The sequence below is a fragment of the Caloenas nicobarica genome, chromosome 11, assembly GCF_036013445.1.
Source record: "Caloenas nicobarica isolate bCalNic1 chromosome 11, bCalNic1.hap1, whole genome shotgun sequence".
In the NCBI taxonomy this organism is placed as follows: domain Eukaryota; kingdom Metazoa; phylum Chordata; class Aves; order Columbiformes; family Columbidae; genus Caloenas; species Caloenas nicobarica.
Window position 1 is genome coordinate 5,331,331 of NC_088255.1, and position 16,083 is coordinate 5,347,413.

The window sequence follows — 16,083 nt, forward strand, 5'->3', positions numbered from 1 at the left end:
TATGGCCGCCGGGCACCGCTCCCCCGTCCCAGCAGGCCGTGCGCACGCCCCGCCCCCCCGCCGGGCGCCCCTAACGCCCCGCAGCGGCCGGGCGCGCCCCCTCTTTCCCAGGGTGCTCCGCGCGCCGCCCCCTGCCGTTCCCGGAGCAGCAAGATGGCGGACACAATGAGGAGGAGCCGCCTCTCCGCGGCCTGAGCGGGCCCAGCCGAGCCGGAGGGCGCCGCCCGCCCCGGCCCGCCGCCCCTTCCCGCCCTCTGCCGATCCCCTCCGCCCCGCCAGGCTCTGCCCGTCCGCTCCCGCCGCCGCCCGGAGCCCCGCCCGGCTCCCCTCAGCGCCGCCGCCCTCGGCGCGGCCCGGCCCGGCGGCGGGATGAAGCTGACGGACAACGTGCTGCGGAGCTTCCGCGTGGCCAAGGTCTTCCGCGAGAACTCGGACAAGATCAACTGCTTCGACTTCAGCCCCAACGGCGAGACCGTCATCTCCAGCAGCGACGACGACTCCATCGTTCTCTACGACTGCCAGGAGGGCAAGTGAGTGCGGGGACCCAGGCGGGCCCGCTCCTCCGCGGGGCTGGGCTGTGGGTTGGGCTGTGGGTTGGGCTGTGAGGGCGCCGGTTTGGCCGCCGCCCGTTGAGGCGCTCGGGGAGAAGCTGCGGCTGGCTGAGGAGGCGGCGGGTCTGTCCCCGGGCTGGGAAGCTCTGGCTTTTCCGTTGTTTTTCAGTCTGGGCTTGTAGGTGGAACTGCAGCGATGTCTGAGGGGGGTGGGGGGAGGTGGATTATAAAGGGTTAAAGTGTGGCGCAGAGGTTGGAGCAGTTTGGTTTTGTCTGCGCTACGGGCGGCTCTGCTGGTTAGCTCTGGTAGGCTGGAGCCGGCGGTGGTGATTTCCCAAGTGTGGGAGAGTTCAGTGCTGTAAGAACTAAATGGTTAAGCCTAAGGGGTTGAGTCTGGTCCCATTTCCAGGCCTGGGAATTGCTACAAATATGCAAACTGACTTTCAGGCCTCACCGAGCTTAAGTCTCATCAATTAAAATACAAGCAATTGCTGTGAGCGGTGTACAAATGTGCCCTTTTAAAGAATTTGGGTGCAGCTTCTTAGATAAATGCTTTAAGCCCAACAGTAAAGATGGTGTGGTGTGTGTTCACTATAATTTCTAAAAACTTGATGTTGTTTTTCTTAAAACCTAGTTCCTAAGTGGTGTCTGAGAATGTTGCAGATAAAGGTGGTCCTCTGTGCTCTTAAATCCTTTCCCCTAGTTGCATTTTTATCTGCAAAGCACAGTTGTGTGATTTACGTCTGTCTTCAAATGTTGTCTTAATTTATATTTAATCAATCAAGGTGTTTATTGGTTTCTGTTAATTAAGGTTAATGCATTAGAGGTGTCTGTGTGTTTCTCACTGAACAAGGTTGTCCAGTTTATCTTCTGTCATTGATGCTTTTCCTGTCTTACAAATAAAACTCCAGAAATTTGCACAGCACTTGAGATGTGGTGCTCTTGTGCAGAGGTTAAAAATGTGCAAATAAGAGCACCAGTAACACTTGCAGTTTATGTCTTGGAACATACACAAAAGGGATTTGTATTCTATGAGAGTTGGAACAAATTGAGCCAATAATTAAAATCTTTCTTGGTACAAGAATGCATTTGGTTGCTTTAAATTCTTTTAAATTTTAAGTTTTAATTTTCACGTGCCCCTTGGTGTAGAGATGTAATTCTGAGGTGAGGGTTTTTTTGTAAAGTCAAGACTAGAGAGCATCACATATGTATAGAAAGTGGAAGAAAAATGAGCATGTGTGGTGTAGGAGAGAGAATAAAAAGGACAGGGTGGTGCAGAAATTAAAAAGAAATGGCCTGGGAGTAGCAGGAGGTAGATGTGTCAGTGTTGCGTATATTTTCTAGTGAACCAGGTATTCCTAACCCTCCTGTTTTTTGCAGCAGACCAAGACATCACACTTGCTGTGTTTGAGAAATCACATCCTGCATATTCTTTTAGTTTTGTAGACGACTTATTCTATTTTATTTTACACTTCTACTTAGTTCACTTGCTTTACACATTGAAGTTGTTGGTGTTCCCCATCTGATAGAATGAACTCTTACTTGGAATTATTTAGTTTTTATTCATGTAAGAATGGGTAACTTCATACATACGGTGTCTGCCGTGGATTGTGTTCTAGGTCCTAATTATATAAGCAATAGTAGAAGGGCTGAGTGATGCTAATGCAGATGGTATTGATTGCTCTTCCCCTTTCAAACTTGTAAAGAATAGTTTGATGGGTTGGGAGGCATTTGGTCCTTCCATCTCTGTCTCCATCTAGTCCTGATGTGTGCTTTACAGTCAGAGAGTTTGCTTTAATTAAGTTAAATGTGGAAGATCGATGATTGTCTGCTGCAGTGCTACAGGGCAACAAGATTAGTTTCATCAAGGTAACCCCTGCTTCAGGATGTGTTTCTCTAGTGGCTATAAAATGAATTTAAAAGTTTCTCATGTTTATCAATTGATTTAAAAGTGCAAGCGTGCTTTTCAGAAGTACCTAGGGATGCAGGATCTGCTTTTTCTCTCACCTGGAAAGTTTTAGCTGTGAATGACTTTGTCACAGGAGATTCGTGTGAAGGTAAAAAATCAAATCTGTGAGTGATCATTGTTGTGACATGGTGGAATTTGGCAGTTCCAGACCTGTAGCTTTTTCTTAAACCACAATTTCAAGGGCCTAGAATTCTCACCTTCTTGTATGTGTTATTACTAATGAATATAATGGTCAGGAGGGGGAATGTCCTCATTGCTGGATTTCAGTATAAGATACCCTACTTCAGCAAATGGCCTGAATGTTAAAACTTTTCCCCATGTAAAAATCTCAAAATTTGGATTTCCCCTGTTCTGAGAGGTTCTGCTGGTAGAATTAAAAATGCCCCTGTGTTTGGTTATACTTTAGGTGCACCCTCAGCTAATTTGCTTTGTTTTGCCTTACTAAAATGAGCCACACTGGTATGATGAAGCCCCATCTCAGTGAACTTCAGTTTGTAAAAGTGTCGGGACAGTTGAAACAGCGATGTGCAGCCAAGAGCTGACAGGACATGATTATCTCCTTGAAACACAGATTCCCTTATGTATATTCTGAGCACGGGCAACAAGCTTGAAAAATTTGTCCTGCTTCTTCATGAGCATCCACTAATTTTGGACCTGAGATTCCATTTCTATTTCAAAATGTATAAACAACTAAATTGTTATTATTTTTTAAAGCCATTCTGCATCACCAAATACCTCCATAATAGGCAGGCTCAAAAGCCTAACCAAAAGGCTTAACTGCGTCTGTTGGGGCTTAAGAACGAACTCTAGAAACTTTTAGAAGAGAGCTGTGTGTTGGGATGTACAGCAGTGCTTGAGGCTGGAAACAGGATGCTCGTGGCTGGAAATTTGTAACCCTGCTGTGATATAATGGTGGTCTAGCAAAGGTTGAGCTTGTATTTTAGTGTATATCAATGGTGTATTATTTATACAAATAAAGAGGTGATGGAACTGGACTCCTGCTTAGCTGTGGTGTTTATTAGACAGATCAGTGAGGCTGGTTTGGGATGGTGGTTTTACATGCAGTAGTAGTGATTCAAACCAAGGCACAGATATTGTTACAAACCTCACCTGTGTTTTGTTTCATCTTTAGAGCAGATTTGACTGTGATCTTATAAAGCATTTTTCTTTGGCAATATTGCTTGGTTTGCAGGTGGGCTAGATAGGTTAATCTTAAACATGGAATTATGCTTAGTGATAGTGTTTTGTTTAAAAATATGTAAAAGTTTTTTTATATGTGTTTTTAAATAGTCAATTGGGAACAGGCACTTGGTCTTGTGTGAAGTGACATGATTCTGCTTGTATCAGCTTACATGAAAACTTCACCTTTCTTAAAAGGCGGAACTGCTTTCTTTCCTCCTTTTTGGTAAATGTGCTTTTGTCCATCTGACATTTTTGTTATCTCTGTGTGTATTCTTTGTATGTTCTTTGTATTGTTTTATTTTGAATAGAGCTTCTAAGCTTTAAACTTTACATAGATAAGGAAGAGCCACATTAGGCATGAAAATCTTAGTATGTCTTGAGTTTTTCGTTTGTCTGTTTGTTTTGGGGTTTTTTTGGGGGGGTGGTCGTGTTTGTTTTGGGGGGGTGGTGGTGGGGTTTGTTTTATGTTTGGTCAACAGCTGAGGTAACTACAGAGAGCAGTTTGGTGAAGCATATCAGGCACAATGTTACAGAATTTTGGTGGGTAAATTTACATTTGATGTGTTGTTCGGCTTGTTTTTTTGTTGTGTGTGTTTTGTTTTCTCTTTTTTCCAATTTGTAGCATGTTTGCATCTGAAACTTGATTTAAAAGTCTACTGGAGGAACTGAGGAAGACTCTGAGATTTGGTCTAAGTGGTACAGATGATGTATAGGTTTTCATTACACTTGCTGTATTGGCTTTCAGTTAATGGAAGCTTGTCCCCAGCAAGTTTGTTTGAAATTAAAGCCCAATGGCTTCTGCTGTTTGAGAATTAATCTTTTCAGAGTGAATATCTATTTTTGTTCTGATATGAAAGTCTCAAAGTCATGCTCGTTTGGGTGTGTCAGTTTGAGGCTAATGAAAACAAGGAAAAAGTTGAGCATTTTAGAAATACCTTGTCTGAGGGTATAGTCTGATAAACTTTTCTTTTGGCAGCAGCGTTGGTTTAAAGCACTCCTGCTGTTTGTTTGCATTCCCATGCAGTCATCCTTGGTTTGTGCTGGTAAAATATTTTGTGGGCCTGTGTAATAACCAGAGTTATGAATTTCTGGATTAAAAATAACTCCCGGAAGAGACTGTATTATTTCTGATGTTGATCGGTGCCCCATTGGTTGGCTGCCCAGCTCTGAAACCACCGTGCTACCTCAGCTGAGGAAGAAAGTGAAAGGAGGGCGGTGGAGACCTTGCGCTGCTTAAACGGGCCCTGCTACTACTGCAAGATACACTTATTGACCAGCTACTTCTACATTTACTTTGCAGTTCAAATTTCTAGTATTGCAGTACATTGCTTGCTTACCAGACCCCTAAAATCCAGTTCTGTATGTTTACTTCACTCTAACTAGAATGTCTTTAAATCTCAATCTAAAATAAACAGCAGATGAATTAGAGATTTGGATTGGCAGCACTGCTTGACATCAAGGGCTCATTGTACTGGCTTCTCATATTCTTTTTATGGCAGACATCACGGGAAAAATAACTTTTGGAGGAGACAAGTGCATTTTGCAGGTGTTACAGGGACCTCAAGCCTAGTAATGGTCTTAGGGAACACACCAAGGTGCTTGCTGGAAAACCAAATACAGATGCTTTTCTTTCTTTGTATAAAAACATCTTTCTTTGTATAAAAACATCTGTCTGCTTGAAACAATCTTGTAATATCTCAAGGAAAACAGGCCTTGTTAATGTGGTGAGTTTCATTTTTTTTTTGGTGCAGTGAGTGCAATTATTTCTGCTTCCTTCTGACAGACCAAAGAGAACGCTGTACAGTAAGAAGTATGGAGTAGACCTCATCAGATACACACATGCTGCAAACACTGTCGTGTACAGCTCCAACAAAATAGATGGTAAGTACGCTGCTGGAGTTGAGCATAGTTAGTCTCCTTACACTTGAAACTACATGCCTGGATAAATAGCCCTAAGGAGCTGGGAAAAAATTATAGCAGCTTTTTTGGTGAGAAATGCACTGTCAGAGGAAGAGAAATTCAAGTTCAACTCTAATGCAGAACTCGGTGATATTCCCTCGAGCGTGCTGATGTGAGTTTTGTTCGTTACTGCAATAACTGAGGGATCAAACATTGTCGTGATAAAAGTTCGGTTCTTGACTCTGCTGTTCGCTTTGCTGTTTGATACCAGTGCTATCAGCCTCTGTGCCTTAGTTTCTTACGCATGAAATGAGGTAGAAGGAGCTTGCGGCCAGACGGTGGGCTAAACGCCCTAGCTCTGGTACACCCACAAGTCAACTGTGAAGGAAAGGAATATCTTCCCATTCTTTGTACACAGCAGGAAGTTCAGGTAACTCAGCAGATCACCAGCCAAACCTGGAGGAGGTTACAGAGCTATTCTGAGACTAGCTTTGCTTCTGTTCATCCATTTTTTTTCATGTAATAGAAAAAACACCCATTTTCATGCCATTTCTCCACAGTCAGTGTTTGCGATAGTTACACTCTGTAAACTGGTGACATCTAAGGGCTTCCAGAGCTTTGTGACAGTCTATTTATTAATGTATTTGAGTTTAATTTAAAATTAAAATTTAAGAACTGGCACAGATAGATACATTAATTCTTCTATCTGGCAATACTTCCGAAGTTTGGAAACAGCTAATGTTTGTTTCAAATTTTGTCTCAATTTTGTTTGCTGTAGTCAGTGTCTGAGAGTTTTTCAGTGAACACGTGTCTTAGCACAGCACTTTATAAATGAGTTTTAACACTGCATTTGTAAACTCATAAGCATTTCTGGAATAGTGATTTTGTTTTGGTTTTTCCTTTGCAGAGATAGAGCTTGATGGTAGAGATACTGGTGCCTTGCGGTGCGTGCTAGGTTGCTGAAGGAATTTAATAGAGCATGAATTTAGAGCAGATGAAAGTTAAGAGTCAGGAAGTCAGGTTCGACTAGAACAAGCTGTGCCTGAAACTAGCAGAACAATGAAGTTTCCAATGGAATTAGATTTAATGGTGTAAAAGGATTAAAAGTGTAAGGTGTAAAAGGATTAAAAAGCACTTGTGTTTTTAGTCTCACAACCTACTTATTTTCTAATTATTAATTTGTTATGTCACATTTCTGTCATGGCTGTTATTTAATTTACAATTAATTAACAACTAACAATTTGATGAAGCGTTTTTAATGCCATTTTGAGTTGTGAGTTTATAAGCACTGGTAAGCCTTTGAGAAACCAAAACTTAGAGTCTTCATCCTGCAGGATAGCATTATGACAAATACTTGATTAGAATAAAAGAAAAAGATAGATTGTGAAAATATTTGTCGCTGTTACAAACCATAAGCCTAATCAAATCAGCAGTGTGTTCTGTAGGGATCCAGATACTCTGTAATCTGTAACTCATACAGTCTTGGGCAAGGTGCATTTTATTTAACGTGTTACACAGTTATCGGGAGGGAAAATTAACCGAGGAACATATTGTAGGAGTGCTGGTGCTCTCTCCCAAAGATTATGTGTGTTGGTTTTGCTACCCATCCGCTTCTGAAGATGTCCTCAAGACCTTTGGACCTAATTCTTCTTGCCTGATTCCAGGCTGAGGTAGTAGTTTGTACAGTTTGAGGGTCTATGATACCACCCGGTACAGGAGATAACTGTACAGGCCACTGCCTTGCCTGGGACAGAGCGCTGCCAACAGAAAGGACATCAAGGGATCACAGTTCCCCAGTGCTGCTTCCTTAGCAAAGGAAGCTGTAATTCTGCACGGATACTTCAGAAATCAGGTAATGATATTTCTTGCAGGAAAAAATAGAGATGTGCCTTAACAGCGTGCTTGAAGCATGTCAGTTCTAGCCATGATGGGGTGTGATGCTGGTGTTGGGGATTTATGTTTTAGAAAGTCATCTGAGGTCACTTAGAGCCTTTCAGAATGTGTTTCCAGCTTGATCAGTAAGACTTAATTTTCTTGTCAAATACTGGAGTGCAGGGTCTGTCAGCGCTGTGCAGTGCAGGTGCATAATGCCAACCTCTTCCATCCAGCTGTAGTTTAACCGGTGTCCTCTAGCCAGTGTGAGAAGGGATTTTGCTGCTGCTGCTTTCCAATATCAGAGGCTTAACTTGCGCTCTTCACGTTTCATCGCTCAGATGGATTTGCACATAAAGATTAAAAAGTGGCTTCTGCGCTTTAATAATTATTTCCTCTTACAAAGATTTCTTTTAATCTTGGGAGAAAAATCTTAACATCATCTTCCAAAATTCTGGGCTACTCATGGTATGTTCATCTCTACTCAGAATAAAATTACCACTTGAGAAATGTTGTGGTGCTGCTCTGTTTTATTCAATATATTTTGAAGATTGCTTTAAGTAGACTAAGCATTAGATTACTACTCTGTCCTCTTCTCAAAGCTTAACTGCTCAAAGTGCAGAGAATGTGTGAAGCTGTTGATTGCCAGATTAAAGAGAGAGATTTGCTGCTTTTTGTCCTGGCTTTGAAGTTCATATTTTTGTCTCCTCTATGGCTAAATGCTAGAATTCGTACGTTTCCTATGCTTACTGTTTGGTTTGAGACTTGTTTGCTGGATGCGTAGTATGTAGGTAAGACAGTACAGTTCATACTGTATAGCAAAAATAAAGTGGTAGTATCAGCTTTGTAAAGTTGATACTCTTAATTTTTTGAGAATCGTGCAATTAAAACTACTGGTGCTTAAATTTAGCAACTTTGAAATTAACTTGCATCGATCATGTGACAGTTTTTGTGTAATATGACTTCAGACTGTAGGAAGTCCCCCTCCTGGTATTTGATTTCCACTTCTACCTTGGAAACTAAGTTGCTTTATGTCTGTTTCTAACTTGATTCTGTTTTGAAGTCTGACTTGAAATCAAATTACCAGACTTACTGTGGCAAGGTTGCTGTTGCTGTGGGGAACAAGTTTACTGCGTGATCACTTCTAGATAAGGTTGGGTTCGTAGTATAATAAAGCTTATGGTTTGCTTATGGTTTCAGATACAATCCGATACCTCTCCCTGCATGACAACAAATACATTCGGTATTTCCCAGGGCACACAAAAAGGTAAGATGTGGCTTGGTGACAGTACAGGAGAAATTGAAATAATGATTGTAATGAGCTTAAGTTCTATTACAATCAATTCATTCTGTTTTTTGCTTTGTAGAACTGTTTGTGGCAATTTTGAGCTTGTACATAACCATTGGGGTGGGTGTTGCTCCATTCGTTTCTTTTGTGTGTCTCTGATTCGTGTGGTCTTCTGTGTTGCAGAGTTGTTGCTCTTTCAATGTCTCCAGTGGATGATACTTTTATTTCTGGATCTCTTGATAAAACTATTCGACTTTGGGATCTCCGCTCTCCAAATTGCCAGGTAGGATATCAAACCCATGTGTACAGTGTGGTGCATTTGCAGTTAGAAGGATGAAAAATGAATGTGTGCTTGTTATAAAACAAAAATACTGCCAGAAATGTGTGCTGCTGATTTAGTGTTGACACCTTCCTGGAATGCTGAAGGAGCCTTGATCACAAATCTCTGTGAAATAGGGATGTCACATTGTGTAACACCACTCACTTTCACCTCTGTCTCTGCTGGTGAGGTGCTGGGAGGAGCAAGAAATAACACCCACAGCTGATGAAACAAGAGAAGAGCTGGGTGTTCACAGCTTGTTCGTCAGGCTGCTACCCCATGCAGAATGTTCTCTCTTAGCCAGCATCTCTCCTGCCTTGGGAATGGCAGCAGAAGGGACATTGCGAGATGCATTTTATTTGGGTGTTTATAGTGTGTGTTTAAAATGAATGCCTTGATGCAGTTATATTTGATGAAGAAACTGAGATCTAAAGTAACCCAGCAGTCCTATGGTTTACCCCCTCCTTGTTTCACCTTGGTTGTTCATCAGACCTGTCTATGAGCAGATTTAAGTTCCTGGCAAGGCAAAACCCTATTTGCTTTTATTTATTTATTTTACTGGAATAGTTTTCTGTACTTTTTTTAGTGGAAGCAGGCTTGTGTGGGCTGAGAAAAGTACCAGAGTTGGCAGCAGGGGCAGGAATGGAAGACTAGGAGGAGAATCTCCACCTTTTATTGGTGATGAGCTGTTTTGTCTCTGTATCTGAATGTGTAGTGTTGTGCTCATATTTTCCTGTCTCACTGGGACCATTTTGCCTATGAGGGCTACTTACTTATTACAGATGATGTAACTGTAAATGCAAAAGGAAGAAAAGGTTCTATTTCTTACAAAATGGTTTTATCTGTGTCAAAACCAAATTTTTTCTGACAAGAAATCTTAATTTTGCCTTTCTCTATGAGTATGTCTTTAATGTCAGCAGGTAGGTTTCCCTTGGGATGAATCTCAATCTCAGAGTTCCTACAGATGAGATAGAGTTGCAAATTCAGTAGTGGTTCTGTGATTTATGCTAATACCTGAAGTTCTAAGAATGATAAAACTGGGACTAGTAACTGGAAGCTGCATCCAGCAGTTTGGGAAATGGGTTGAGGAAGTGTTACTTGTAATTTTCAATTTGTCCATATGATGGCAGCTGTGGTACCCAGAAATATTATCAGGAAACCAAAAATGTTCCATTTGCGAGGGCCCCCAGAGTTGGGTAGCTTAGTGCCCAACCTTCAGACATCACAGGGAAAACTGACCTAAATTGGAAAGAAGAGAGAAGTAGTAAAGTCTCTAGACTTCTCTAGGGAAGAACAGTATTTCAGAAATGCAGAAGCTTCTTAAATGTATTGTTGATTTAATCAAAGATGTGTTCTTATTTATGTGCATACGGTTACATAAAGACTTTTGGCTAACATATGCAGACGTGCCAGTAGGGATACAGAAAATGATATATCTTGTTGGCTTTTATAAAATTCTCTGAAGTATTTTGTACTGTGTGAGTTAAGGGAAACTTAGCATTAAAAATAAGCATTGATAGTAATCTGTCCATTTTAATATGTAAGGTCTGTTGACCTCCACAAGGTATAGGATTTTATTAGACAGGCATGGAAAGTTCAGTGCTGTTGGCAGGAGCTGTTTCAACTTGCTTTCAAAATACCTTTTTTTCCCCTCCCTCGTAACCGTAATTGCGAGAGTGTTGCTATCAATCCCAGCAGCAGTGTTTTGCAGAGCTGTCTGATATGGGTATGAATACAGCCACATCATCCTCCCTTCTTAGGGTACATTTTGAGTGGATGAGAGCTCCAAAGAGGTCTCGTTTTGTTTCAGTGTAAAATTTGTCATTGCAGCAAACTGGAAACTCCATGTGATGACCTGAAGTGGTCAGAGTTGCTTTTGAGAAGACGAGTTCTGAACCTCTTTAAAACCACAGTATTTACAATGGAAATTCAGTTGTTCCACCCATAAGCTACTGTCCTGCTCCCAGTGGGCTCAAAGCGGGGTGGTAGGAATGTGAGCTTCAGTTTAGCAAAACAACTTGGACTTCCTCTATTTTCTAGGGTTTAATGCATCTCCAGGGGAAGCCTGTGTGTTCTTTTGACCCAGAAGGGTTAATTTTTGCTGCTGGAGTCAATTCTGAAATGGTGAAGCTTTATGATCTCCGTTCTTTTGACAAGGTGAGTTACCCTAACTTCACTTCTTACACTTTATAGCTTTCGAGAAGTAGTCTAAGCTCAGTGCTCAGAGGCTGGGTTTCTTTACTCCAACTTACTATATGGGGTGCCTGCTTGGCACCTAGAGAGATTTTGGTAAGTACACATCTCAGAGAGGGGTATGTGCAGTTACCAGATCCTGAAATCCACTCTGGAACCAGTGTTAAAGTTTACTTCTGCTAACTCTTTAACCTGTTCCAAACTCCTATTCAGGTTTGTTGTTGTTGGGTTTTGGTTTGTTGTGCTAGTGTGTGTGTGGTTTGGTGTTTTGTTTTGGTTTTTTTTTTCCTTATTCTGGAAGAACACTGGCAAAGATGGAGCCAGGATTGTCAGAAAGGATGGAAATTTCAAAGGAAACTGTAATTGGGTGGGCAGCTAAACTGGCTAAGCACAAAGCATAATTAGTTCCACAGTTTTCAAACATCATGTGACAGTAACACTGGCTCAAGCTCTTTCTCTACCTTTAATTAGCAACCTTGTTTGAAAACATCCTACCTTAAATTAATTTCTGCTGTTAAATGTGGTAGAGCGTTGGGGCTACTAGGTATTGAAACACCCTACTGTGGCTCTTTATGTGAAAATTGTGGATTCTTCCCTCTTTGAAGCTGACACATGCAGTGACATGTTTTTGGCATGACACTTTCCTTTGGTACCTTAGGACTAAAGATTTTCTTTTGAAAAATCTTAAACTTTTTCCTGAGCTAAGGTTAAAAGCAGACTCTTGTTAGCAGCAATGCATACAGAATCAATGTTGTATGTCCCATTTTTTCTTTGAAGGGGCCATTTGCGACATTTAAGATGCAGTATGATCGAACGTGTGAGTGGACAGGCCTGAAGTTCAGTAACGATGGCAAACTCATCCTCATATCAACTAACGGAGGTTTCATTCGACTGATTGATGCCTTTAAAGGAGCTATCCTGCATACATTTGGGGTGAGCATGTTGCCTGTGTTACATGCTTAAAACTTGGTGCTAGGTTTGGGAGCAGGTGCCCTTTGGTTGTGAGATGACTGTGGGACACATTCTCTACTACAGATTGTCCTGTTTTGTGCCGTAGGGTTATAACAATAGTAAGGCTGTCACGCTGGAGGCATCGTTCACACCAGACTCTCAGTTCATCATGATAGGTAAGATAATTCTTCTTGAAAGAATTTCAGTGCTCTGAAATTACATGTGTTATGTAGGACTAAAGTTGTGGCTGAGTTGAGAAGCAGAATGTATTTAAGTGATACAATGCGAGTGTAGGATTTCTGTGCATTGACAGTTTTCTTTTGTGTTAGTTTACTCAGCATTTTTTGACTGAAATGTAAGCGAGCCTGCAAGAAGACTTTTTATTTTTTCCTTTATATGTGAACACTATTCTAAAAAAAGATAAGAAACTGGCAAAATATTGTAATGCGTGGAGATCTGTCACATACTGTATGTCAATGATCCTCACCTTGTGGATGGGATGTACTCCTGCTGCCTCTGAAAGTGTTTTGGGGCTGTCCATTGTGGCCTGACAAACGAGGCACCTGTCTGTGCTCGGCTGATTGGTCTGGTGCGTTTGTACGTCCCCCAGGGACATTCCTGCATGCAGGGACAGCTGCATTGTGTTCATGTGGCTCTTGTAAATCCTCATGTCTGTGGAACAAGCTCTGCTTAACCCTTGATAGAAGCAGTAGGCACCAGTCTGAGGGCTGCCAGCACAATTCCTCTGGCCCAGGCCCCCTTCCTCACCCCCTGCGGGAGGGAATCTCAAGTGAAGTGGGTGGCAAAAAGCAGTTGCAGCTCCTGTAAAGCCTGGTGCTGCAGGTGGGACACCCCAAGGGAAGCACTTCAGGACCCATGGATGCAAGTCAGACACATGTATGGTGCTGCTCTTTCCTAGCACTTTTTTTTTGTTCTTATTTATATACCTGGTACATCAAATAACTTTGTGGTAATTGGTATCCTCGTTTTTCCTGGATGAGTGATGGTCTTGGCAAAACTTTATTTTTGTTCTGGCTGAGAACTTCCTGATTGCAGAGAGGGCGGGGAGGGTTCTTTGTTTAAACTGTTTCTGGAGAGCACTTTATTGCACATATTTACCTTCCTGTTGTGCCCTTCCAAATGAAAACTATAGTGGAAGAATTTCCAAAACATTTGTTTCTGTTCAGTTTTTACATATGGTTAAGTTGTAACTTGTGCTGCTTAATTTTTCGTTCCTGAAAGGCTATACTTACAGAGAAGCAGAAGAAAATTCCTTGCATTTTTATTAGGAATCCTATCTAAAATTAGACTAAAGCAGAATTGAATTAGAAAAAAATGTAAAGTGTCCAGCCTCAGAGTTTGCAAAATGCCATTTTAAAGTGAAAAACCTGTTCCGTTGTAGCAATGTGGAGTCGACATCTCCAGTGAAGCTTCTGGTATTTGGCATAGTGCATTGAAATCTGGTTCCTTTCAGTGGTAAAGCTTTTGATTTGATCCTGTGCCTACCAAATGAAATACTTGTAGTGTCTGAACTGAGAACTTGTGTGAACAGTGACTCTTACACCCAGCTTTTGGCCTCTCACACATGGGTGCAAGTTGGTGAGGGTCTTTCCTCCGCAGTTCGATGGCGTCAGCTGTCTTCCTCTCCTGGGTGACCATAGTCGTTAACCTCTTTGCCAGATTAGTGTTGCACTATGTTGTGTAGCTGAGTCTCTTCAGTGCAAAGATACAAACCTGCTGTTTGGATACACATGTGTAAACTCTAGCGATGTTTTGCAAATGCCCTCGTGATACCTTGAGAATTTTAAAAGTTAAGCTCTGAAGACAAGGCATGCTTGTTCCTACAGTTCTCTGACAGAAAAGCTTATGTACTTATTTTCTCTGCTGACCTCTCCAATGTGTCTTGTATATCTTGTTTTCCATTTCTGTGTGCAGGTTCGGAGGATGGGAAGATTCATGTTTGGAATGGGGAAAGCGGGATGAAGGTGGCTGTGCTGGATGGGAAACACACAGGTCCTATCACCTGTCTGCAGTTCAATCCAAAATTCATGACTTTTGCTAGCGCATGTTCCAATATGGTAAGGAAAGTGTTTTAAGTTCCTCCTAGCTCAATGAGGTGCTGAGCCTTTTAGAAATGAATCTGAGAAGGCTCAGTGCCACTGATGAGTGTTCCCTTGGGCTTTGGTGAGAGCCAGGTCCCTTCTGTCCCACCTTGATTGTGCCTTACCTGCCAGGCAGATATGTGAAGCAGCACACTTGGCAGGCCAGTGTTTGAACACACACGTGAAAGCAGAACACTCAGTGAATGCTCACGCAGAAGTACAAGTTCTTTAGGTCACTACACACAGCTGGTATTTTCAGTTTGTCTAAGAACATGCAAACCAAACCAGTATAAGCAAGGATTGTAAACTTAAACTGCTGGGAGGGTGTTATTGCCTCTTTGGTGGTCTGCCTCTGTGCCTATAGAAGGTAGCACTGATCAGCTCCCACAGTGTTCTATAGGAAGGATTTGTGTTCTGCTCTGTAAAAGATGTTCTTTCTTTCATCTTTTGCAGGCCTTCTGGTTGCCGACTATTGACGACTAATTCCTACGCTGCAGCTGCTGTCAGATGATTTCCATACTGCGAACAGCAGCACATCATTGCAAGCATAGTATTGGAATTGCCTAGGTCTCCTGGACTGTGTTCCTGTTCCCGCATATGTTTCTGTATGTCTTACCTTTATTTGCTGCATTCCTTTGCGAGGACTCTTCCACTTGGTCTCCAAGCATGTTCAGAAGCGGCATGCTACATGTTCTGTCCTTCCAGTCTGTGCCCAGCTGAAGTTGGAACTGACACAGTATTATTTCTAAGAGCAATGAAGTCTGTTTTATTTACAAAATGTTTGTGCCATTTTTTTAAGCTGTAATTGTGTGGTTTCCTTCTGTGAGTGCACAAAGCTATTGATGTTCCAAGGTGGAACGTGCAGTTCCTTCCCATAAGTGCATGTTTTTCACATCTGAGCTCTCTCTGGCTTCACTGCAGTCCACAGATGCAAAGTTACTTCTGTGCCAAATGTGAACACTGTCAGTTTTCAACTCAAACAGCAGATCCTGGATTCTCTTGCAATGGAACACATACCGAAAGAGTGGATGACTCTAAACATACATTAGACAACCTGTCATCCTGGTTTGGGTGATTTAGTGTGCAGCAAACCGTACAGGTTTTGTCTGCTGCCAGAGCTTGCCGAAGCCTCCCTGCTGTTTGCTGTGCCAGCATCCTGGAGGGCACAGACAGTACTGATGAGGTCCGGGCAGTGTCCCAAGCAATAAAGGAAGATGGAGGGTCAGCAGGAAAATGGAGAAACGAAACAGAGACTGAAAGCACAGTCTGACTGTGTATCTTCCTTATGTATCATCTTGGCTGATTTTACTTGTAAATATCTTGGGGAGGGCAGCGGGAATGGGCCATATTTTTTTACTTTTAGATATTAAAGAATATGATGTGGGCCAGTATTGTGGGTTGTCTAGGCTGTTTACCTTCACCGATGCAGTTTTCCCCTCCTGGTTTGTAAATAAGCTCTATTAAATTCTCCTCAGACCAGGCTTATACCTGTATCCCTTTGTTGATAAAACTGACATGCTATTAGTTCATCATGCATTTTGTTACAGGTCCTGCAGGCTTTCAGCGATAGCCCCGAAAGAGCGACGCTTCCTTTGTCAGATGATGTCTTCAGAATTGAATTTTTAAAATCTTACATGTGATTGTGCTGACTCTGCTTTGCTGTGGCTCTGCTCCAAGGAACGCCCCTGCAGAGAGACGGGAGGGATGTGCTCCTGCTGCAGAGGGGCTTGTGGGCGAACAACACAGGAGGGCTGGCA

At 42.2% G+C, this 16,083-nt stretch overlaps 1 protein-coding gene across 1 annotated transcript; it reads left to right on the top strand.

Annotated features, from left to right (window-relative positions):
* Positions 1-136: 136 nt before the first annotated feature.
* Positions 137-15,104, top strand: WDR82 (WD repeat domain 82). Its single transcript, XM_065642792.1, has 9 exons — positions 137-530; positions 5,486-5,583; positions 8,674-8,740; positions 8,945-9,044; positions 11,121-11,237; positions 12,051-12,206; positions 12,331-12,400; positions 14,160-14,302; positions 14,780-15,104. The coding sequence occupies exons 1-9, from the start codon at positions 370-372 to the stop codon at positions 14,807-14,809; spliced, it is 942 nt and encodes a 313-aa protein (XP_065498864.1). The 5' UTR covers positions 137-369; the 3' UTR covers positions 14,810-15,104.
* The last annotated feature ends 979 nt before the right edge of the window (positions 15,105-16,083 follow it).

Coding starts and splice junctions, on each gene's coding strand:
- WDR82 (XM_065642792.1), top strand. CDS start 370: ATGAAGCTGACGGACAACGTGCTGCGGAGCTTCCGCGTGGCCAAGGTC. Junction 5,584..8,673: donor CAGCTCCAACAAAATAGATG/GTAAGTACGCTG, acceptor TTATGGTTTCAG/ATACAATCCGATACCTCTCC. Junction 12,207..12,330: donor CTATCCTGCATACATTTGGG/GTGAGCATGTTG, acceptor TTTGTGCCGTAG/GGTTATAACAATAGTAAGGC.